Below are 25740 nucleotides of genomic sequence, written 5' to 3'. Positions count from 1 at the left end.
TGTAGAAAGAGGAACCCTCATGTATTGTTGGTGGGAATGCAAACTGATGCAGCCACTATGGAAAACACTATGAAGATTCCTCAAAAAGTTAAAAATAGAATTACCCTATGATCCAGTAATCACTCTGCTAGGTATTTAACCCAAAAAATACAAAAGCATTAACTCGGAGGGACACATGCCCCCATCCACCTCCATGTTTATTGCAGCATGGTGTTGTATGAGTATTTCAGTATATGTAGTTTACTATAGCAAAATTATGGAAATAGCCCAAGCAAGTGTCCATTGATAATGAATGGACAGAGATGTGATATATATATATACATACAATGAAGTATATCTTGTAATTTGCAATTACATGGATGGAACTAGAGAATATAATGCTAAGCAAAGTAAGTCAGTCAAAGAAAAACAAATACTATATAATTTCACTCATACGTGAAACTTAAGAAACAAATGATCAAGTGAGAAAAAAAATGAGAGACAAACCAAGAAACAGACTCTTAACTATAGAGAACAAACTCATTTTACTGGGCAAGGGGGTGAAATAGTTGGGAATTAAATCATTATCTTATCATTATGAGTCCTGAGTAATGCATAGCATTGTTGAATCACTATATTGTACACATCAAACTAATGTAATGCTGTATGTTAAATGTACTGGAATTAAAATGAAAATAATAATGAGAAAGAAGAAACCTAAGGGATGCTATGTGTCAAAGAACTCTATGGACAATAGGAGAATAAGTCTTAAAGGGAGAAGATAGAAGCTTGCAACAACACAGCAATGCAAAGCTGGATTTGCCCAGCATGAAGAGCTATACTTTTTCTCTCTTTTCTTGGCTGGGATGCCATGACATGAGACCGACAGGTTGCAAACTACATTCACAGCCCTGTGCACACCTTAGGACATGTTAAGGCAACAGAACCACTGGTAGCTGATTGCCCCTGAGCTGATGCCTACAGCAGGGCACTGCTGAAAAAGATTCCAAAATGTACTTTATTCATGATGTGCTATATCCCAGAATTAATTAGATTTCTATTTGTGTAAGACTGTCATAGTTCAGATATTTCCAGGAGAACTGGTAAAAAAGTTCCCAGCCAACAACTGCCATATTCCAAGAAATAATTACATGGAGAGATTCTCTAAAAAGGAGCTGACCCTGGCAACGCAGTTGACAGCTTGTCTGCCTACAGTGGTGCCAACTCCTTCAGCTCAGAGGCAAGCCTTTGGGCCAGAGAATCTGTGCATGATATAGGCATTTGCTTATGTGAAAAAGCCAGATCCTAAAGCAAACAAAGCCCAGAAGATGTACTTCCATCAGGAATCATTGAAGAATGAGGATCTCTGATGAACTATCCTAAATCAAGTCCTTAAGCTCTAAAAGAATTTGAACAGAGGCGCCTGGGTGGCTCAGTCGGTTAAGCATCTGACTTTGGCTCAGGTCATGGTCTTGCAGTCTGTGAGTTCGAGCCCCATGTCAGCCTCTGTGCTGACACCTCAGAGCCTGGAGCTTACTTTGAATGAATCCTGGTGGGCTGGGCGTGGGGGGGGGGGATCCACTCCAGCTCACACTCTCTCAAAACCAAACATTAAAAAAATAAAATAATTTGAAGAGTAGTTCTCCAACTATGCTTCCTAAAACATTAGTCTCACAGGATCTTAGACATGTCCCAGGAAAAAGTAACCCTCAGCTACAGAAATTTAGAAAACAGTGCATATTATTCTTCTCTCTGAGTTTTGCAGGGCATATAAATATGCTGTCTCTTTGATACTGCTGTTCAGAAGAAACCTGTTCAACTCTGTTTAACTTAGAGTTTCCTGAGCTTATTTGTTCATTGATATTTCTAAAAAACAGCACATAATATCTGGAATTTCTATTTTGGAAACATTAAATTAGAAAGCCATATATACTCAATACCTAACGTGTGCCAAACATCCTCAATTTATTTTTGGTTTTGCAGAGGCCAACACAACATTTATAGTTAGGATGTCTTCATGACCACCAGCTCCCATTTATTATTTAGTACATGAGAACACATCCATAGCATTTAATTTGTTTGGATTCTGGGAAAAAAGATGGGATTTGATTCTTCCTGTAACTTGCATTCTGGGTGACTAACCACTTTTAACTGATCTGTTGATATGAGCATGTTTTCAGTGTTTACTGAAAGGTTAGTGTCAAAAGAATTTAATGTCCTGGTGGGCTTGTGTTTTTCTCTGAGGCAGATATTGATGAATGCACAGAGGGAATCATTGAGTGCCACAACCACTCCCGCTGCGTTAACCTGCCAGGGTGGTTCCGCTGTGAGTGCAGAAGCGGTTTCCATGACGATGGGACCTACTCACTGTCGGGGGAGTCCTGTGTTGGTAAGCAGCTTTTAGCCATGCCCTCATCCTTCGGGACCTTTGCAGGAGGGGCAGCCTGCTTTGGCTCTCTGTTCAGCTCCCAGCGTTAAAATATGACCCCTTGCTGGGTAAACTCATTAGTTTTCAAATTTCCTCCCTCAACAATTCAGGGCTTAGGCAGGGATTGTGCAAAGTGGGGGTGTAGGATTTTTATATGGAAAACTGGGGCAGTCTGTATCAAAGCCTGAGTCTGTGCTCTGGCTTTTAGATCTTTTGAAGTGAAACCATGATGGCTTGCTGAAATTTTTAACAGTTTGAGAAAACAAGTGGGAGAAGAAGAAATACTGCTGGACTGAGAAAGTTTAGTTTAAATCCTAGCTCTTATACTGCACCTCTCTGAGACTTCATCTGTAAATATGCTAAACGTAGAATAATGATATACATATGTTGCCAGGATTAAATGGGATACCACACATTTAAAGATCATAAGCTTTACATTGTTGTGCAAACATAATCCAGCCGCATTAACCTTATTCTTGTTATTACCACTATCATCCTTACAAAGTCTCCTTTCATCACTGTTGTGTTTGAGGTTCTGGTAAATGCTGAACAGAGGAAACTAACAGGTATAAGTTTTCACCTTCAAGACTCTACAACTGTCATAGAATCCAAACAACTTATCAAAGCTGTAATTGTTTCCATGAGAACCTTGGCCATTCCTCTTCTGTCATGTCCTGTGAACTCCGCTAAATTCTTAGGCTGATTTTGGACAGACCTAGAGGGCAAGCGTTCTGACCTTGGGTCCAGACTTGGAATTTGAAAATGGGAATTTGATTTTGAAAAGTCATTCATTGTCTTGTCTTTGCTCATTGTATCATTGTCTTTTTTTTGAAGGTTGCTATTGAGATCCGTCTAGTGTTTTTCTGTTCTTCCCAGCTTCTCTTCTGAGGTTATTTTGAAGTAAAGAGGAATTAGGGAACAATGGGCACACAACATGGACTGTCCACCACAGTATGACTCTATTGCTGAGAACCATGCTGTGTAGTCAATAAAAGCATGGATCCTGGAGCCAGACTCCCTGCAGTCAAATTCTAGCTCTGTCATTTCTAGTAAGTTCCCTGTGGCAAGACCTTATCTAGTCCATACCTCAGTTATCTCATTTGAAAAATGGAAATGCTCCTATCTAGGTCATAGGAGTGCTGGGAGAATTAATTTAATTGGCACCTGTTAAATGTTGACGAAATGTTAGTTAACTTTATCTCAAAATTTCCTCCATATTCAGCACTCTGCGTCAGGCTCTGTCCATGTTTCTTTTATTCTTAAAATAAGGATCTGTGACCTTAGGGAGAGGTTTACACTTATCCTGGGTATTCAGATACTTCCTTTACATGTGGCCAAGAAATTCTGTATGTGTGTACCTCAGCGTAAATAGATGTTACGTAAATAGGCATAGATAAAATGGCAGTTGTTATTAAGAAATGGAGGTGGAAAGATAGAATACTGACGTGTGTGGTGTCACATTTGGGGACTAAAAAAAAAATCCCATTTTTAAACAGTGTATTTGACCTCATTAAATGGGAGACTCTTAGCCTTTTATTGGATAAAGGCCCTTAGTTCAACAAATTTTGTAACTTCCTGGACCCGCCATGGTCTTGCACACGTATGTGCCTTTGCTCATGCTGTCCCCTCTGGCTGGATGAGAAGAGAACTTTGAATTGAAGATGGCCCTAACTTTTTCTTGAACATGTTGATTCACATACAAATTTCTATTCTTTTTCCTAAATTCAGCTCATGTTCCACCAGACCCCAATGAGGCATTTTTTGATGTCTTCCTAGGAGCTATCGCTCTTGTCCTCTGCTGACTGTAGTTTTACCCTGATGTATGTTTCTGTAGCTTGACATGCTGTACTACTATTCAGTGTATCTGCTTTCCAACTTGACTATGAGTGTGAAATGAACTTGATTCTTCTGTTTCTTCAGTAAGACTTTTTAGTAGTTGGTATTCAGTCACTGAGAAAAATGCAATCACTTCATGTGCCTGATAAAGAAACTAGGTCTCAGAAAGGTGACATCTTGTTCCTGGCCCCATTGTTGGTTTGATACAAGTTGAGACTCAAGCCTAGAAGGGCAACTCTATACCCAGATACCAGATACAGTTCCGGGTTATGCCTGTTGTTCTGACGTAATTATCCACAGCATCCTGCAACTCCCATAAATGTCCCCATTCGGATGACAGATGTCATAGTCATTTCACCTGTGGATTCTTCTCTGTCATGCTACGTGACATGCCTGGGAGATCAAATCTCCTGCCCTCCCTGAAGAAGCACTTTCTTCTTCCAAGAACTGATCTCTGGTCTACCCAGGAAAACTATAGCAAACTCAACTCCTTGACAAGACAGTAGAGTTGTTTTTATTAGTGGCATTTTTAATTTGGGTAGTTGTTAATCTGAATGCCCTTTCATTTCCACTTTTGGAAGTAACTTTGTGAATAGGTCTTACTAAGAACAGAAGTCTGGCCATCATTTAGATTTTCTTTGGTAGTTGAGGGCACTCTGTTAGTTCAGAATGTTTTCTGGTACAACAGATGTATATGTCAGATCATTTCATTTTTGTATTACAGCTTTTAAATGCCTTTCCTATGAATGCAAAATTTCTAATTTCTTCATGTGGACTTCAAGGCTTTAGGTAATATTGCCTCTACCTACTTCTTGGAGTAAACTCCTATAGATGTTAGCCTTTTTAATCTTTTCATGCCTTGAACATGACAATGAACTCAGCCAGTTTCAGAGCTTTTGCCTTTGCTGTTCTGTCTGGAACACTCATTGCCTGTCATTATATGGTTGTCTTTTTTCTTTATATCATTCTCAGCTCAAATGCCGCTCCCTGACCATTTTATCTGAAGTAATCATTTTCTGATGACTTCACTATATCACTCTCTTTGCTATCTTTTGTAGCATTTTTTAATTCTAAATTTGCTGTACATATCTGTATGTGTAATTGTCTTCTGCCTCAAGGGTGCAAATTGAGGACACAGACCTTGTTCATATTTTGCCACTTTACCTCCAGCCCCTGGAACAGTGTAGGCACAAATGGGACAATTAATGCATATGTGCCAAATGTTTGAAGGACTAGAGATAATCAAAACCATATCAAGTCAGATTTATTTTCTGTTTGGCTTGACATAACTAGTTGTGTGGATGGTGGTTAATACAAAAGATGTTAAATATCAAAAATCATGTGAATCTTTATTTCAGAAAAAAAACATTGAGAACAGCCATCCCACCTGCACTGTATTAAGTGTTTTGGGAATGTGGGTATGAACCAGGTACGATTTCTTTTCTTGAGTGATTTGTGACCGGAAATACTTTGATTCATTAAACACAGCTTAATAGCACTAAAAATTATCCCATCATACTAGGACTTAAATAACATCATCTATTAATGCTTACCTATAAAGAAATAACATCTAAAACAACCTATAAAACATTTTAAAAAGGTGTTTGACAACATATACTCAGCTATGCTTTTTCCAAAAATAAAAGTGGGAACGGCATATGTTAGAATCCAGTGAGGCAGTCAAGAACATGCTAGTTTTTGTTGGATGGAGGTGATAACACCTGCTCGATTCCTCAGTCACTGTAAGCACTGCATGTTCCTGATGTCAGAAAAGCCAGCACACATGCAAGATTTACTATTTCATGATAGAAATGTTTATGATTTGCCTCTTTCTCATAAAGTGGATCATTTTATTGACGAAATGATCAGTCTTAGGTGTTGCAGAGTCAGAATCAGCATTAATGAGGAATCTAACAGACTGTGTCTATCTGCCCCCTTTCTCATATGCTTGTTTATTTTTATAATTCCAGGAGAGCCATGCATACAAAACTTTGCCAGGGGTATTTGCACACACAGGATGACAGTGTTACCTACAAGGGTTACTATAGGGTGCACTGCACTCTGTGCGTGAATGCAGTGGTGGGAGTCAGGGATTCTCAAGTGTAACAGAGAAGTTTTGAGCTGTTGCTTTTTTATCTAGACATAATTATCTGCATCATCGAGAAATGGGAACTAATGTATAATTAATAGTGGCATATGTAAGGAGCTGGGTTTACATATTTTGAAAAGGAGATTCAATCTCCCTTGATGTCAATCTATCTCCGTGATCTTCCTCCTGCAAATGAAACTTTATTTTCCTCTGGTTCCTCTGTGCAGGGATCTGCAAGCCTGCTCAAATCCTTCTGCTCTTCCCAAACCTTGGACTCCCTTTCCTCAACGCCTTTACTTGTATGCTTTTCCCTGACCATCCCTCTGTCCTCAGTTGTCAAAATCCTGATGAAGTCCTGCTTCCTAAACCAGCGATTCTCAAACCTGTTTCACAGTAGATTCACCTAAGTAGCTTTTTAAAAATACTTAGGATGGGCTAGCATGCCCTGGAGATTCTGATTTAGTTGACGTTTGGGGGGACACAGAGGTCATTTGTTTTTATATATATATAAAAAAGTCTCTAAGTCAGTAGAAAGATATTGAGTTAGAGAACCACCATCATAGAATTTCTATAAAATCATCATCATCATCATCATCATCTTCATTTTAGGCATCCCTATGGCCATTTATTTGTAACTCTTTTGGAACTTGCCAGATCAGGCTTGTCTTCTTCATCAGTCAGTTAAGGTATTTTGATATCCTTTATAGATGTGTGTTGAATTAGATTGTATTAGTCAAATATTCGTTGTTATTGAACAGAATTTTCAAATCCCAGTACAATGTCTTTTGTTGATGAAGCAGCACACTGAAGGGTGACATACAGCTGTTCTTAGGGGGTGTGGCCCCTTGGCCTCTATTAATTCTGCCTCTGTAGGACTTGTCTGAGCCAGGCAGGTCCCCAGACCCTGGAGCCTGCTCTCTGATCACTGGAAAACAAGCCAACAAGGCTTTACTTGTCAGAACAGCTGCTGTAAATGTCAGTAACTCACAGAGCAACATAAAAGAGCCAGAGAAGTTTCTGTTGGAATTTCTTGGGAAGATTTTGCTTTTAACTGGTTGGTAGATCAGTACAGATTGAAATGGTCTAAGGATGGTTTGGGATCTATCACTGCCCAGTGCCCAGTTCTCATGGGAGTGGAGATAAAAAGGGCTAGGACATGGAGACGCTTCTCGAGGGGTGGGAATTATGAAGGCTTCGTGGGTGACAGTGTGCTCCAGCTGGGAGGGAGGTTTCATATAAGCCTGGAATCCAATCCCAGCTTGGCCACTTTCTAGCTGAGCGGCATTTAGCCAGATGTTTAACCTCTCTAAGCCTTCGTTTCCTTAGCATATAATGATTAAAATAATACTTGCTGGTGGACTTTTTTGTAATAGAACTGTTCATATATGCAAATATCCTGGCAAGTAGTAGATAATAATAGTCAACATTTAACCTCACTTCACCTCAAATCCCTCAGCTGTCAAATGAAGACAGCAACAGTAATACTAATCAGAGCTAACATTTATTGAGAGCTTACTTGGTGCCAGACACTGCTCTAAGCAGTTTACAGAAGTGCCATCTTCATAAATTGCTGTGGAGTAATTGTGAGGATTACATATACTAACGTGGGAAAAAAGCATTCAGCACTTGCGTTTTAAGTGCTCTGTAGCTCTTAGCTGCTATCATGAACTGAACGCCCATGCTGTGTGCCAGACCCTGTGCCGGGGAGTTTCACACGTTATCTAATTCAGTTCTCACAACTTCAGTAAGTGCGAAGACCTCTTGCTATTTTAAAGATAAAGAAGATAAGGTCTTAGGATTAAGATAACTTGTCCCAAATTCAACTGAGAAATGGCACAGAGGCCATAATGCAGAAATGTTTGAACCCAGAACTTCTGCTTTTGATCTGTTAACACTGCAGTGCTTTCTGGAAGGAAGGAGGCCAGCTACCAGCCCCTGACTGCAGATGTTAGGCAGGGCAGCTGGAAGTCAAGGAGACAAGGCAATGAGAGAATGAAAGACAACCAGTGAGACCCAGATGGGCAGTTGCTACATTCTGTGTGAATTAAGAGCACTGGGGAATTATTTTATCCAGTGGACTCATGGGTTGTGTCTCAGGTCATCCTACGAGACCAGGGACAGGATGGCAAGGTGGCAGGCTTTTGACAGTTATTCTGACAGCACCTTAGTCTTGATAATATCAGCTGGCTATCCACTGATATCATTACCTTTGCTGCAGTTTTGACCATATGAATCCAGAGTAGAAGAAGCAAAGGAAAGGGTCAGGAATAAAGAATATGAGAAATGGTGATGGATGGACTTTTTTAAATGTTTGTTTATTTATTTTGAGAAAGAGAGTGCGCATAGGTAGGGGTAGAGAGAAGGAGACCGAGAATCCTAGGCAGGGTCCTTGCTTACTAGTGTGGGCCTTGAACCCAGGAACCATGAGATCATCACCTGAGCCTAACCAACTGAGCCATGCAGGTGCCCCTGGTGGATAGATTTTCACCTAACTTACACTTATTTTTTCATTCATTTATTTATCCTCTGCCTCTTAAAAGCAATTGCTTTTATATATAAAGAACACATATTCAACAGCCTTATTAAAATAAAAATATATGAAGAATAAGGAAGTTCTACTAATCATGAGACTCAACAAAGTTACTTATAACTATCCTGGTGTCCAGAGCCAAAAGGGAAACATGAGTTATATAAATTGTTTGAATCTGAAAGAAAGTTGCATTTGAAAAAACCCTTAAGGAAGAAGGCTCCAATGTGCATTTTTTCCATTCCAGAGCAGAGGCATGCTAGGGTGGTAAAAGCATCTTTGTGGACCAAGCTGTTTCAGACTAAGAAGACTTCAGACAGAGGCACACACAGCAATCTTAGGACAGTCTTTGGATTTTCTCTCTTTGCAAACAATATACCCCCCAAACAGAAAGTATTTTCTGTTAAATAGCGCTCCCACCCTTCCTTGATAATACTTAGTGAGGTCTCCTTGACTTCAAAATTGATATTTGTTGCCAAAAATTTTTAGAAACTTTAGATTTGGTTTTCAGCCAAGTAATAGATTTTCTCTTATTGAAGAGCCTTCCCAAAGGCAGAGGCCACCTGGCCATGAAGCTGTTTCTAGCTAGAAACAGTATAAAAGTGTGGTTTGGTGACTCAGAGGACCTCAGTTGCATGGCACACAACTGCCACGTGTCACTCAAATGGCTCCAATGGACAGACCAGTCACAGACAGCACCTGGGCAGGGAATGGGTACAAAAAGGGATTGGTGTAGTCAGGATGCAGAATGGAAAGGTTAAGAACACTTGGCCAGCCTCTAAGGGAGCTGATATTCTGGGTACCTGAGAATGGCCTCACCATGGATCTTAGCACACAACTGTAGATGTGAATCGGGTGAAATCAAGTGAAAAATGAGCCCCCTTGGACTCTCAAGAAGTGTCCTGCTCCCCTGCAAGTCCAGCCTAACATACATACATCCGCTTCAGAGCAGGTCAGCACCTAAGGCAAACTGAATATATTCTAGAGACTTCTCAGGGAAGGTTAAGGTACCTTCTCAAGTTTTGGTGATAAACACTTCATAAAATGCTGTCAGAGTAGAATTCGTTGCACTAAACTCAAATATGAACCCGAGGTTCATGGTCACTCTCAGCCTTTCTGGCAGACATAACAGGCCTATGTACTCTTCTCCACTTTAGTTTGAGACTAAAAGCAGTCCTTTCAGGGAATTATTCCAACAGGATCTCAGGCTAACTAGAGGGTCTGTTCTGTAGGTCACCCTGGCCCTACTTAGTATCTTTTCAGTGACAGTGTTCAAATACCTTTCTAACAGCAGCTGCGATCAGCCGTAGAACAGGACTCATGCTTTGAAGCACGGCTTAGTTATATGGGAGCCTGGGGACCTCACTTCTAGTCCAGGTGAAGATCACATGGACAAAAAGGAAGAAGTTGAAAATTAGCTATTTAAACAATTAAAATCCTTTATAAGTATATCAAAGTTACAAATTTTCTATCCATAAAAATTAGGCTGCAGGTCTTAGCACTGAGAAAGGTGATGTGGAAAATGCATCTCTTCAGGACTTTTTTCCATCCCACAGGAGCTTTAAAACACCAAGTCGGAGATAAAAATCAACATACATGAAACAACCAATAGCATTCTGAAACAGGTTATAATTAACTGCAAAATTATGTGGTCAACACCATAAAATAGGTAATTAGGGAAGAGAGTGATCAGAGAAGACCATCATCTTAACCACATGGTGATGACAAGACGTGAAGGGTGGAAAGGTTTCAGTATATTATTAGTAGTGAAAATTACTTAGTTACTTCATGTGATGGCACTTTTCTTAGAGCTTCATATCTTCTAACTCATTTAATCCTCAAAACAACTCTATCAGGTAAATATGATTATAATCTCTGCATAACAGAAAAACTGAGGCACAAAGAGATATTCAATAAATTATTCACAGTCATACAGCTATTTATTCATAGCTTTCTTTTTCCCAAAAGTGTTAATTAATATCTTTTCAAAGAACTGTGTACATGTTTAGTATTTTTGAAATATTAGCCAACAAAACATTTTTATTGGCTGCTAAAGTCTTGCTACACAAATGGTAACGTAAAAGCTATGCTTTTACTTACCAAATGCCAACCATGTGCCATTTGACCTTCAAAAATCCTTTGTGAATAGGTCGCAAACGAGGGGGATACACCAAGGAGCATGGCCATGTGTGAAGGAGCCCATGTTACGTCTGATCCCCCAACTGCCCCAGTCAATTGTGAATTAAAGATAATTTATGAAAGGGTTAGATTAGGAGATGATCATTCAGATAGTCACATCCTCTTCTACTTTCATTGTATGCTTGCAGATACATCAAGTCCGTGATTTTTAAATTTAGCTTGTTCTACATGTGTGTGCAGGAGAAACTAAGATTTGACTCCATGACAGTGTATTCGGGGCATCCTCAACCAATGATGGTGGCCACCTGAGGAGCCACCTGCGTACATCACCACGGTCCTCTGCCCAGAGCTGGCCCCAAGGCTATGGGAACTTCTAGTATTGCTACGTGATGGCCAATTGCAGTTGAGGGATCAACAGCTCCTGGGTTCAAACAGCGGGCATACCTGAAGAGCAGTAGGGGTGCATAGCGGTGTAGATGAACAGGCTAGCTCTTCCTTGGCTCAGCCACTGAGGCCTGAGTGGCTTGCTACCCCCTGTCCCCAGCTGCATTGAACTAAGAAGAACAGCTGTGCTTTATAGGCCTATATGATTTTTTTACTGAGGTCTGGGGTTTGCCTGACATAAAGAAAGAAATCACAAAGTGATTTTGACTAATTGAAGCTTCTGTTTTTCCTCCCCACAGTTGGCATCAGTGGTTAAAACCCAAGTAAGGCAAGACTTCGAGCAGAGTATTTAGCAAAGTCTACAGTTAGACACTAATACTGGGGTATTTTTTTGAAGAAAGGTTTTATGAGCAAATATATTTGGGAAATCCTAAATATTACTACAGAACTTGTCAGAGCCTTTACTAGATATTAGTGTCCTGAGGTAGATTGGTACTGTGTAGAACAGACTAACTGAAAACTCAAGGATGAAAATAGCCTACTCTAGGAATTTGTGGAAAACCTCATTTATTCAGTATCATTGAATAATGAGCTGGTCAAAAGAGGGCTTTTTTCAAGTTCTATGCCAAAAGATTATTGAGCACACTACTTATCCTTTAAGTACCTGTAATATTCATACTATTGAGTTTTGTTGTAAAGAATGTGGCTTTTTGTCTTTGACTTTCTTTATTACTGTGGTCCTTAAAAATGAAATAACTGAACTCTCCTCTATTGAGCAATCTCCCAAAGGCTTATTGGGGTATTGCTGGTTTGTCCCTAAGCCCTATAGTCCCAGTCTCTCTATTTTTGGTAAACATAATTCTCTTTGGAATAGTTATTTTGTCTCCTTTTCATATTGCTCGCCTGACCTCTTGTTTGGTAATAATCATCCAAACGATTGCATTAACACACTGGTAAATGAAAGTGTGGTAGTGTGATGTCTTGGGCCACAGCAATTTAAAAACAGTACTTAGATGCCAGATGTTTATTTAGACTCTGGGGACGTAAGGAGTGACAGCGCATGGCTCCAGAGGCCCTGGAGGACAATTTGGCACTGCATGAACAGGCCCAGAGGGAGTTCTGAGAAAGGGAAGCAGGCACATAGGGAGGGTGGAGAGTGCGGGCGCCTGCTATGGGGCAGGGGGTAGAGTTGGGTAACACAGAAGGAAGAGGCTGGTGTGTTCCCTGCAAAGGGGCTCTGCAGTGCAGTCCCAATTCTCTCTTAATTCCTCCTGTCATTGTGAACTTGGCCTTTTTTGGCAAGATTAAGGGACACTAGAGGCAACTTTGATTTTCCCCTTCATAGGAACTTGAAGCTTGTAACGTACCAAATCTTTATTACATTTGAAATCACTTGTTGTTGTTGTTGTTGTTGTTGTTGTTGTTGTTTAACTTCCATCTTGAATAGCTGACAGTCTCAACTGGGGGACAAAATATGAGTGCAGTATTCCTAAAACAGAGTTTCCTAACATTACTTTCTGTGAACTCAGTTGCATGTAGCTTAGGGCAGTAGTTCTAGACGTGTGATCCTTAGGCCAGCAGCAGCAGCAGCGCCTGCAAGGTTGTTGGAAGTGAAAACTTACTGCCTCACCCCAGAGACCTTACCAACTCAGCAAGTCTGGGGACTGGGCTGGTGATCTGTTTCCTAACAAGCCCCATTTAGGTGATTGATGCCCACTCATGTTTGAGAATCACTGCCTTGGAGGTTTCACTGAAAGCCTTCAGAGGGCTCCATGAATGCCCTGAAGCTGGGTGCAGCTTTGTGTACATGTGTCTATGTGAATCTTTCAGACGAAGGGGAACCATAACTTTCACTGGAGTCTCAGATCTGACCCCAGTCGTGTAAAAACCGCCATCGAAATACCAAAAGCCAGCCTCGGTCTTTCCAGTCACCACCCTGACTTAAGCTCTTGGTGTTTTTCGCCTGGGGATCTACAATTTGACCCCAGGGGATGTTCACCTGCCTTTCTCAGTTTCTCAACACTTTTTGGTATTGAATTACATGTAGGTGTCAGCTTCCTGCCTCTTGTAGCACAGTGTAAACAACTGCTTCATCACAGAAACTTCCGGCTTGAATGTCTTAGAACCAAAGATCACGTCTGTGCAATAACTCAGAGATCAGTATCTACGGCTTCCTTGAAATAAATATTGAATTGTATGTTTTAGTCTGAGATAACTCAGGCTGCTGTGAAATATTTACCTCTGGGTTTATGAGCAGAGAATTTTAAACAATTGTACTCAAACCAAACAAAGCACTGTCAACATAAAAATCACCATTCACTTGCTCAGTCAACATCTGTTGAGAGGGTCTGGTCTGTGCTAGGCCATGTGCTAACTCTTAGGCACACAGGGAGGAACATCCTTCTAGTCTGAAATGGGGAAATAGGAAGGAGCAGGAATTGGGGGAGGTTGAACTGTCGAACAGTTAGATATATAAATAAATAAAAATAAGACTCTTAGGGAAAAAAAAACTACTAATTGCTTTTGGGGTTGAGGTATGTCAGGATGTCATGTACAGAGGAATCTTTCACAGAAAATAGGACTTTTCCCCCACCAAGTTTATAGGATAAAAAGGAATTTTTTTCCAGGGAAGAGTAGATATTAAGGTAAGATCTTCAGGCAGGACTAGCAGTCTGATTGGAGCAGAGTCATGAGACATCTAAATGTGTCCAAAGGATGGTGAAATTTCAGGGTGGATAAAGTACTTGATACATATGTGAGTGTGTTGTAGGTGGGGAACAAGAAAGGAGACTTGTAATTAGAGCTCGAAACCAGATGATAAAGAGTCTTGCTGTCTAAGCTAAGGAGCTGAAAATGGTGAATCTTACTTCACAATATCAGTGTCTCTCAATGTTGAACTATTTACTTGCCTGTATAAATTGCTATAAATATTTAGCTGTCAGTACAGTAGTATTTCTCTCGTACGTGTATCACTGTGATTTTCCACACCAGTATGACTTTGCTCTTCCTATTCCTTTTGCTTGGAATGTCTCTTCAGAGAAAAGGGAGGCCATCAGAATTAGCTGCCTATAGATCGTGATCCCTAACACGCAGCCTCTATGTGATCACACTGTGTACTGTAGTCCATGCAACAGCCCTTCTGTTGAGGTAGGATTCCCATTTACAGAAGGAGAAAATGAAGAACACGGAGGTCTGTTCTCACCACACAGCGAGTAACAATTTCTTAGCCGAGAAGTTAAGTGACTTACTGAAGCACAAAGTTTGGACACATATCTACATAAAATATGGATTCAAGTTTAATTTTCTGTAGATTCCTAGATAGTTGACTTCATAGCAACTCCAACTGGGTCATTTTCCTGCTTAAAAAAAAATCCTTGAGATGAGAGAGTGGTATGATCAGATTGTTGATATTTGAGGAGACATAGAGAAAACAGTGAGATGCTATAGAAAGGTCCCAGCAATGGAAACGGAGAGGAATGTAAGCTGCATCACCAGGGCAGGTGGTGAGGATTCTACATGCTCCCATTAACTGTCATGTTTTTTTAGAGAGAACTTTCTATCATTGTTTTATTATTTTTACATATAGTGAGCACTAATTAATACTTGGAGAATCTGTGGACCAGTTGGTGTGTTGGATATTGACAATTTGGCTTTTGCAGGATGTCACTATATTCACCTGCTATAGAATTGAAACCCCACCATTGTGTGGATTATCGCAAGATTCTCACACAGAGAATCATGACACAGAGGCTTCCCTCTCCAGGAAGCAACTTTATTTGTGTTCGTGTGATCACAAGCTTGACCTGAAGTCAAGATGCCTGCACTGGCCTCCTGACTCAGGAGCTTACTGGCCATATGGCCCTGTGCATGTTACTTGACCCTGTGTTGCCTTTTACTGTTCTTCTTATACGGGGGTACAAGTGTCACGGAAAACATGCTGCTACATGCGGAGGTATGTCAGTATAGAAGAGGAATCTTATTCTACTCAATGGTTTGAGGGAAAAAAAAGATCTCTCTCAAAACAGACTGACTGTAGAGTGGCAGGCAAAAATGGTTTTAAAATAGAAAACATGAACCTTCAAATAATTTCAGACTTACTGTTTCCCCTTTGTATATGTCCAGGATTCTGAGAAATGGGTGTTCATTCTGTTCTGCTGTGGCGATACGTTTGTTAGAAACATTTGAGAAGCAATGATCATTTGACCCTCGGTTCAATATCTTTTGAGTAGAGACGATGGTAATGCTAACAATCTGAGGCTTTTTTAAAGAACAAATTGTCATGAATTTTAAAGGATTTTGAAAACTCTGAAGAATACAGTGCATAAGTATCGTAAATTATCATTATTATACACAGTAAAAAGATACCGATCTCTGTTTCGTGAAGATGTGTTAATAATGATGCAATAAAAGAACCTGGGGATGACAGGGACACCAAAGCGTCTGCAGGTCCCTGAGTCAAATACATGGAAGAGATTATCTGCTTCACCCTGTTAAAATTAAACTTTCCCAGGAGCAGGAATTCTATTTTATTTGCTATGTTATTCCCAATGCCTAGAACAATTACTGGCCTATCCTATGTGCTCAATAGTTGAATAACTAAATTAATAAAGGGAAATCATTTCTATTATGAATGAGAACATTGGTCCCTAATTGCTACTTACTCTGAGGATCTGACTGGACCACAGGGGACTTGCAAGAATTTATTTTGTTTATACTATAGCAGCCTGAGTGGTGTCAAGTATAAAGAAAGCTGGACACTAAAGTGGTAAGGATAGATTTTAGTCAATGACAACTATCGCAGTAGGGAAGAAGGTCCAGCATGACTGAACTCAACTTGGATTTGTGCAAGGTGACAGGGCATTTTAAGAGACTGCAGGAGTTGTTGGGGGTGGGGAGAACAGAGGGGGCTTGAGTAGAGCCGGAAGAAGGGGAGAGCAGGAAGGGCCATTGGTCCAGGTGAATCCGATCTGGGCTTGTTAACCAGTTCTTGTGGAAGCCAGGCCCCTACTCCTCCACAGAGACTGGGACACAGGTGCCATACAGCCACGTGTCAGCTGAAACAGGAAGTTTTTGGAGCAGCCTTGAGCCTTCCCATGCAAGAAGCTAAGGGGGCTTGAGCCGTGATCTTGCATGTAAAAACTATGCTAGTGTTTCCTCAAACGTTTTATGATGGAGGAGCGGGGTGGATAAGATCATTTGTGCTGGGAGTCTGCAGTGCTGACAGGCCATGGTGGAGGCCTTAAGCAACAGGAGGGCTCAGAGGAGCCTGACTAGAGTTTGCTCAACGAGAGAATATATGTCAGTGGCCTCCTTTGCTTTTCCTTGGAAACCAACTTAGTTTGGCCTCTCTAGTTTTACCTCCCTGGGGGTAAAAAACACAGAAAGAAAGAAAAAATCACAGTAGACAGAACTTGTCTTCGAATAGCCTCAAGCAGAATGGGCTGAAGTCTCTTATTCCTTATTTCATTTTCCCTTGACTCCACCAAATGCTTTCTGGATCCTTCCAGAAAATTTCCCTTCAAAATAAAAGGCAGCCCCAAGTCTATTTTTGCTATTTCAGTTGATTAGGAGAAGGAATATAAAAAGAGGAAGAAGATCTAGGAGAAGAGATCATCCAGGAAGATACCATGAAATGACATTAAGGTTTATTTGTAGCTTACCAGTTCTCTCAATTGATACCGGCCTTCTTAGCACAGTTGTCCAAATTGCTATCCTTCATCAGTATCCTGACTCTCCTTCCACTCGGAAAGAGGTTTGGGAAGAGATCTGACAACTTTCTAGAAGCTAGGGACCAAAATAAACAGAGTGGTGGAAGGAGACAATAAAAAGTAGGCAGTGAAGGTTCTGAAATCTGATGTGTTGTATTCTGACCCTCTTGTTCTTTAGATTGAAACCTCGTTTGAGAATTGTACCATTGACAATGTTTGGGGTTTTTTAATGTTTAATGTGAGTGAGTAGGGGAGAGGAAGAGAGAGAATTCCAAGCACGCTCCGCACGGTCAGCCCAGAGCCCAACACAGGGCTCAAACTCACAAACTGTGTGGTCATGACCTGAGCCAAAATAAAGAGTTAGACACTCAACTGACTGAGCCACCCAGGTGCCCTGACATTTGTTTTTTTGTTGTTGTTGTTGTTTTTTACCTTTGATTTCCGTGTAAGCTGTTGGAGGTTTCTGGTAGTAAATGAAATTACTTTGTAACCTCTCTGTGCCTAAGATCTTCCCCCTGGCAAAGAAGACAGAAGAAATTCTCATCTGACAACTTGTTTGAAAGAAAGACTTGTCAAAATAGTTTTATTTCCACCCTACCTGGATTCTTCATGTGTATTTGTCACCAAAGATTACATTACATTCTGTCAATGCAGATAGAAGAACCATTTTTCTCTCTTCATTAGTTTCTCTCTTTGGCACCTGCTTATAAACACTCACTGAGAGAGACAAGAGATGTTTCAGTAAATATTGACTGTCTAAGCAAACTGTTTAATTCTAAAAAAAATCTCTTTGTTCTCCTGAAGCTGGGTTCTTCCATTCTCCTCTATGCTGTTCTCCATCTATTACCACACATATTCTAACACTGGAATTACAAGCTTAGTCCTACAAAGGTTAGAAGTAATCCTACCATCTGTAAATGGACAGATTCTTAGAAAATATCTTCTATAACTCCTATACTTTACAAAGAGGAAACAGAGGTCCCTGAAGGACAGGGGCTCTTTTTAAAATCACAGCTCAACCAGATTCTAATTTAACACATGTTTATGCATTTCTTAGTAGGAGACACACCCTATAAATATGCTCTGGGAGACACAAAGATAAATAAGACCAGAATATGCCTTCTGGATCAATAAGGAAGATAGAAAAGTATGTTCACAGTTCTGTATACAAGGTAACATAAAGGAGATATAAAATTAAAGGAGAAGAAGTAATTCTTTTCATTTGAGGGTGAAATTTTGTTACACAATAAAATGAATATAACAATGGAACATGCATAGCCCAGTGTTAGGCATTTAGCAACTTGTAAAAACATAACTGTTCCACTCAGGGACACAGATGCAGCTAGGACATAACCCACCCTCTCACCTATAAGCAGATATATAAAAACATAAATCTAGGGTTATTGGCATCAATACTATAGCCTCTGTATGCAGTAAAATTCTCTTTGGATAGCAAGTATTTCATTTCAATATAGATTTTTTTTCGCCACTAGTCAGAACTGTATTGATTTAGAACACATTTAATCACTAGGTAAAGAAGCATGAGTTATTTATGGCAGAACATAAACAACCTTGGTTAATTTAGAAAGCTATTCTGCTTTATTTCTCCTCTTGTTTTCTTACCTAGAAGGAACTGTTTTTTTGCATCTGCATTAGAACACCTAAATTTGTACAGTCTATAAATGTGGTTTGTGACCAAGCCAAATTCATCAAGTGCCAAAAAAAAACCCTGTATTCTTTTAATAATAATCACTTAATATTAGCCCCAGATTTATGGATTAGGGTTCAGGGAGAGCTTAGAAGTGTTAGGATTTCTTGCTTTTGCTGGCCAACATACTGATCAAATGCATGAGAATTTGTGTGAGAATTTAGAATTCGAGTGAAAATCCTCAGTGAACAGATGAAGGTGTCTGCTTACAAAGAGCTCAGGACTGGTGGTGTGGATGAGTGTACCCTGAAAAGATAGGACAAGGGAATTCATGAGGTGAAATGAATGCTATGAAAGCAAAAAAAAAAAAATAGAAACAGTATAAACAAGAACAACAATAATAGCTCATCATTTTTGATAAATTAGTACATGACAAGCATTGTATTATATGCTTCCTCATAGTACCAGGTTATCCCAGGAGGTATTTTTTGATCCATATTTTTCAAATGATAGGATCGAAGTTCAGAAATGTTAGGTAATTTACTATAGTTGCAGGGATGGGGCTAGGGGTACAGGTGACTCATTGGTCTCCATTTGCCTAGACCTTTCCTAGTTCTAGCACTGAAAGTCACCTGTCTCAGGGACTTGCTCAGTCCTAGGCAAACTGGGAGAACTGGTCAGATTAACTGGCACCCAGAGCTGTTGGATTCCAAAGTTTAGGCTTTTAGTTGGTATGTTATCCTGTTTCCTCTGAGGGGGAATAGAACCAATGACCAGAGATGGAATCTTAGGAAATGTTAATAAGTTAGAAAGATTGGAGAAGTCTACATACATGACCCTTACTTAAAGGACCATATCTGTATTTGTCTCTTTTATCCCCAGTCCCTGATACTATGTCTAGGAAAGAGTAGATGCTCAATAAATATACGTGTAGTTAGTAAGATAGTGATTGGAGGAATGAAGAGTTAAGAGGATGAATAAGGCACTATCATACCCCACAAGGATCGAGTAGAGAGCATTTAGACTGAAATTACAAATATTGTAATTGGTTAAAGGGTGATGATTTTGCAAAGTAATGGTCATGAGAAACTCCAGGATTTAGGCTTCGAAGAGAGGGTCACATGGAAGCTTGTGAATATGTAGGAGAGGATGAAGATGCATAAATGAAGGCATCTGCTAGTGGTAAACACTGGAAAAGAAGACCTGGACGCAGGGAATGGGTTAGGAAAGGGTGAGCCCAAACAAGGTGTATTTCTTTTTCCTTTGCTTAAAGAGAGGGCCTGCTCAGTTAAAGGAAAAAGGGAAGAGTCATTGGGGAGTAACAAAATTACACACTGATGGTAAGAGAGACACCATAAGAACGGCTTTCTTCCTGGAGGAGGCTGGATCAAAGAAGAATTAACACTGGAGGGACATTGGAACTTCTTCCCAAGAGATACATAACATCTCAAAGAGACCAAGGTATAGCTTACTTTTCTTTTTGTCTTTACCTTTTCGGCTGAACACCTAGTGTTTCCTTAAACTGACATGAGTTTAAGTCCTTCATCATGCTGATAGATTTCTTGTAATGGTTCCTATGTGTATCAACCCCATCTTTCACAGTCTGGGTTCTAGAGGGAACGTGACATCCAAGCGCAGTATGACTAGCACACAGTAGAACATGGTTATCCCCTCTCTTGTTGGGACCTGAAACTTTCTGTGCAGGTTAAGATTTCATTAGCCTTGTATCTGGCAAGCCACTTCAGACCTCAGATTTCCCTTCTTGTTTTATTCATTTAATTTTGTTGATATGCAGGGTGTGTATTTTTCCCTGTAATTTTCTCTCTGCCACTGTAAAAGAAGCAATATTACTTTAGCCATGGGAGAGGCTATCTGCACTCTATCTTGTCTATCATTAATAAGCCCCTAAGGGCTGTTCTCATTTCCAAGCTACTAGTGTCTGGTAAGGATTTCCAAGTCAGAACACACAGCTGGATATTCAAACCCCAGGTTAAATTTTATTTTCTGACTCATCACCTGTTTTGAGTTTGAAAGGAAGACTAGATGTGATATGAAAGTTATTCAAAAAGTGGAATATGGGATAATGAGAAAATTCACTCCTTTGACCTAACTGCTACCAAACCCCTGACAAAAATGTTTCCCTTGATCTCTGAAATCAACCTGCAGAACTTTTAGCTCCTGAGGCAGGTACCATTACAGTTGTTATGCTATTAAAATTTCTGCAGAGCCATTTTTCTCGAAGGGTAGAGAACTTGTTTGAAGCTAGGTTGGGATTGGTTTGGTTGCTGCTGATATAAACATTTCTGAATTGTGTTTTCTTACATGCCCAAATAACCTAAGAACCTCCAATTAAAGAACAAAGCAGATTGACTAGGCACAACCAGACTTTTTTTAAAAGCAAAATTGAGTACAATAATAACAGCTTTCAGAAATTGTGAAAATGTCAATGCAAGAAAATTAGTTCTAATGTAAGCTTGGCCGTAGAATTTTATTGAGGAAATTCTCATCTGAGCATGGAGCATTTAAATAATGAATTTACAAGGAGAAACTCAGGGAAATCACAAAAAGCCATTACTTACAATAAGAAAAAACAGTACACTTTAATGATTATAGATTTGAATGTGGATTATTTTGCCTGATTTTTGTTTCATTGCCTCTTTGTCATTGGAGGCCTGTCAGATGATTTGGGTAAGTATCATGGGTGAATGTCTTTGTGTTTGCTCAGCAGAGAACAACAGTTGCAATATGTAAATAGGGTGCCTCTTCCCGTTGGATGCCTTGGGATATGTATAATAGATTAAGTTGGCTTTGTGCAGAGCAAACAGGTCTGTATTACCAAGAATATGAATGATGTTGGTTTCCATAATTGCTAACATCTGGCTTTCCATAAATCTGTTAAATTGCATGGAAGCAGAATTAGATTTCTGTGTCATAAGTAAAGCAATTACATGGAACTCTGTAGGCAATATGGTCCTATATTCAACTGTGAAATCCTTTCATTTTGGAGCAGCAAAAGCAAATCCAGGTTTAGTCCCCTGTTCTTTTATTGCACACATTAGGTGTGTTCATCTTTATGCTCAGGTTTCTGAATTTGGTGAGAGGGAAACACTACCAGTATACTTGCAACTTTGTAAATGAGAAAAGTAATTAAATGTTAGAAAAGCATGTTATAGTTGGCCATTAATTGCCAATTTAGAGGGAATTTCAGAGAAGACTGTAAGATTCTTTTGCAGCTACTGGTTGGAATCTTAAAATTACTCTTCCAGACAATTTCTGGAGTGCTTTGTTAATGGGGTCTTGTCCTCGTGCATTTGACAGGAAAATGGAATGGGGAGAGAGGAGAGAAAGTTGCCGTCCTATTTCATTGTGGTTACTATTTTGCCATATTTATTATACTATGAACCAGACTTATTAGCTTTCCCAGATGAAAGCTCAACAGGAAAATGTGTTCCCTGAAGGGGAAGGTGGTGGTTATGTCTTATGCTTACTTAACACCCAAGAGACCAAATTTTATTAAATAGGCTTTATAATAGTAATGGTCTGTAAACTTCCTGGATTTAAGTAAGTTAAGTGAATACATTGTACAACCACAGGGCATTCTGTTGTATCTGGCACTAAGAAGCGAATAAGGAAAAAAGAGTTAGTTCTTGACTTCAATGAGCTCGCTATCTATGGAGATGGTTATATTAAGTGTGTAAGAGCTAAATGCAAGGACAGCATTGTACATAGAGTACAAAGTCAACAGTGGCTGTTTTGCAGAATGAAGAATGGTGATGCTTGATCTTGATTTTGAACACTATAGGAATGAAGATAGCATAGGAAGGGAACTGCTGACTTTATAAATTAAATCAACTTATGCACCAACCCATTCCATGCAGACTAAGAAGTCGAGTAGGGGGAGGGAGAGTACATGTCCAGGGCACAGAGGAAACAACATGGACTGTTTGTGGATAACCCACTGCTTTTGAAAAGGGAAAGAGAAGCTAACAATTGAGATATTAGAGCAAGGCTTATATGCTGGGAGCTTAAATAATCTGTTATAGACATCAGAGGACCACTGAAAAGTGGTAAGCAGAGATGTGACATAGACAAATTTGCTTTTAAGAACACCATTCTCTTGCAGAAGGTATTTAGAGTGGTCATTCTCATCTGACTGAAGAGAGCCCCAATATCTGGATCCTTCTTTACACCAATTAAATGAGTCTCTAGTGGTAGTGCGCTCAGACACCAGTACTTAAGAGCTCCTCAAATGTGTCTATTAAGGTCACAATTAAAAATCATGGAATTCGAGTGAGTGAGTAGTTGGTGTCAGGGAGACCAGATAGGAGGCTAGTGTAGTAGTCGGGGACTAGTATGAAGATCTGAGCTAACGCAGTTCAGAGAAATCTGAATTTTATTTTTTATTATTACATGTGTTATCTATCCAGTTACTCTCTACCAGTATCTCCCTGACATCCAAATTGGATTATAAATGTGATGAGAGAAGAGTAAGACCAAATATTTTCATTGCCACTTTGAGCAAGTGAGAGTGAGTGAGCAAGGAGTGAGAATAATGCAAACATATCACTTTAGTATTGTTCCAAGATAGGATGTACCGCCAACATTGTCGCTGCAGTGGGAGTTCAAAGGAGTGAGTGATTACTATGAATTGGCAGAATATTGGGAGATGCTTAATTGAGGAGGTAGATTACTATGAATTGGCAGAATATTGGGAGATGCTTAATTGAGGAGGTAGGGGTTGAACTTTGCTTAAATATCCACATTCTTTACATCAAGAAATATGTGAGTTCTTATGTTATCTACAGTTTTATTTTTAAAAGACCAGAAATTCGTTGGGTATGGTTTTAAACAAGGGATAAATAAGTGTCAGGCTAAATAATGTGACCAAGGACATACAGTGATATGTAAAATGCCTTTTACATAGTAAGCACTCAATTAAATGGAGGACTTATTTTCAAACATGGGTCACCTGACTTCCACATTCAATGCTACTTTTAATTGAGAAGAGTTAGAGGAAGAAGACAGGGGAGAAAGGAAGGTTTCCAGGTAGGAATACCATATGATCAAATGTGTTGAGAATAGCATGGGCACAATGAAACAGTAAAAATGTAACTGAGGTCAGATGTAGTTGGCCTGGGATCTGGATATTGTAATTTGGGTTCATTTCCACAGTTTTTAAGAAGAATCATGGAGTGCCAAGGTTGCTCAGTTGGTTATGTGTCTGACTTTGGCTCAGGTCATGGTCTCCCAGTTCGTGAGTTTGAGTCCCTCATCGAGCTCTCTGTTGTCAACACAGAGCTCGCTTTGGATCCTCTCTCCCCCTCTCTCCTGCTTGTGCTCTCTTTCCATCTCTCTTTAAATAAATAAATAAACTTTAAAAAAAAAAAAAGAGGAATCACTGTTCATAAACTAAATGTCTTGACTGAGACTACATTTGATGGGACAAAGTCAAAAATAAATCTTGGAAAAAAATAAATCTTGGAGTAAATTAGCTTCTTGAAATATTATTTGAACTCTGTAACATTTTCTACTTTGTACCTTTGCTGTGAAGCCAAATTTTGTCACAGTGCATGCAGTCAGAAATGGAAGATAGGTCATTTACTTCTCATTATTTTTAAGTCACAGTGGTTGCAAAATTATAGAAAATTTTGTGTAATTATGTAATTCTCAGAATTTTGACTAAAGATACTAAAGAGGATCCCTATAAGATGCTTGGAAGTGAGTTTTAATATCTAGAGAGTTAATAGCTGAAAGTAGATAAGACCACAGAACATTCTAGTATTCGAAAGATGACTTTAGACCTTGAGCTGTTATAGAAAAGAATTCTAGAGCATGTATCAGACGGCCCAGGATACAACCTTTGCTCCAACATGGTACTAGATGGGTGACCAGTTATTCATCTCTGTGCCTTAGTTTCTTATTTTGTAAAATGAAAATAACTAGTTCCATCTTACAATTATATGGCATAACTCATGGAAAAGCTTTGAAAAACTTCAACATATAAGTATAAAGCGCTAGGAGTAAATATATAGTATGACTTTAAGCACTTTAATGCTTTGAGTACTTCAGGAGAAAATGCAACTTAAATTATTTTTTCTTCAATTTAGCTCATAACCCTTAACCAATGTTATACATATTTAGCATAAATTTAAGAAGTAGAGTAAGTTAATTCACACTGGTTTTTTTATACAATTTATTTTTTTAACATATGCAATTATTTTCCGTCATTTACAATACAGTAGTTACAATGATACTCCAAACAGAAAAGTAAAGTAAAAAATCAAAACCCCCACTTCTATTTGATGGAGTTAGACTTATACAGAAATTAGAAGGTTAGGTACCAACTAGTTAATCACCTAATTTCACAGCTATCTGAAGTGGCAATTGTAATATCTTATCTATGATACATTCAAGATACATGATATAATTTATTACTTGCCCATAAGCTAAAACACAGCCTGCTTAATACCTTTCCTTAAATTCCACCTCTATACTACAGTATACTTGAGGTCCATGCAAAAAAGTAGCTACTTTTTATAGAGAAAATGGATGATTAAGTCTTTGGTGCTGTAAAAGCAACTTCAATTAAACATAACCACCCCCACCGCCATAAAAAGAGGAAAAAAAAAAGAGTAAAGAAAATAATAAGGGAAAAACGCACTCCCTAGGGGGGGAAAAACCAGCATGTAATTTCTGTCCTTGACAGAATGTATTAAATAAGCAAACACCACCAACAAGCAAAACAAGTACTACAATGTAAAAATATTAAAAAAAAAATTATAACCCTCTCACATGCATAAATGAAAGGTTGCACACAAAGAACTCACATCTTTTCAAGCTTCAATAGTAAATATTCTGCTAATATGTATTAAATACAGCATGGTTTGCCCAAGCTAAGATGAAACCACATCATAAATCAATAAGCATTTTGCATTTTCTTTCATTATCTACTCAAAGTCATGCCTACTGCACCTCTAAACATTTCATTAAATCCAATTATAC

At 39.3% G+C, this 25740-nt stretch overlaps 1 protein-coding gene across 3 annotated transcripts in view; it reads left to right on the top strand.

Annotated features, from left to right (window-relative positions):
- The window catches only part of NELL1 (neural EGFL like 1), an 890650-nt gene that overhangs the window by 827423 nt on the left and 37487 nt on the right, over positions 1–25740 (top strand). For 2 of the 3 annotated variants that reach the window (XM_029914487.1, XM_029914486.1), the window contains exon 16: positions 2228–2368. The exons of the other annotated variant lie outside the window; for it this stretch is intronic. In XM_029914487.1, coding sequence (XP_029770347.1) covers positions 2228–2368 — 141 coding nt within the window. The remainder of the gene's footprint in view (positions 1–2227; positions 2369–25740) is intronic. 3 annotated transcript variants of the gene reach the window in all.

Source organism: Suricata suricatta, chromosome 11 (genome assembly GCF_006229205.1).
Source record: "Suricata suricatta isolate VVHF042 chromosome 11, meerkat_22Aug2017_6uvM2_HiC, whole genome shotgun sequence".
Classification (NCBI taxonomy): domain Eukaryota; kingdom Metazoa; phylum Chordata; class Mammalia; order Carnivora; family Herpestidae; genus Suricata; species Suricata suricatta.
Note: the sequence above shows the minus strand (reverse complement) of the source record. Positions and strands in the feature narration are given on the sequence as shown.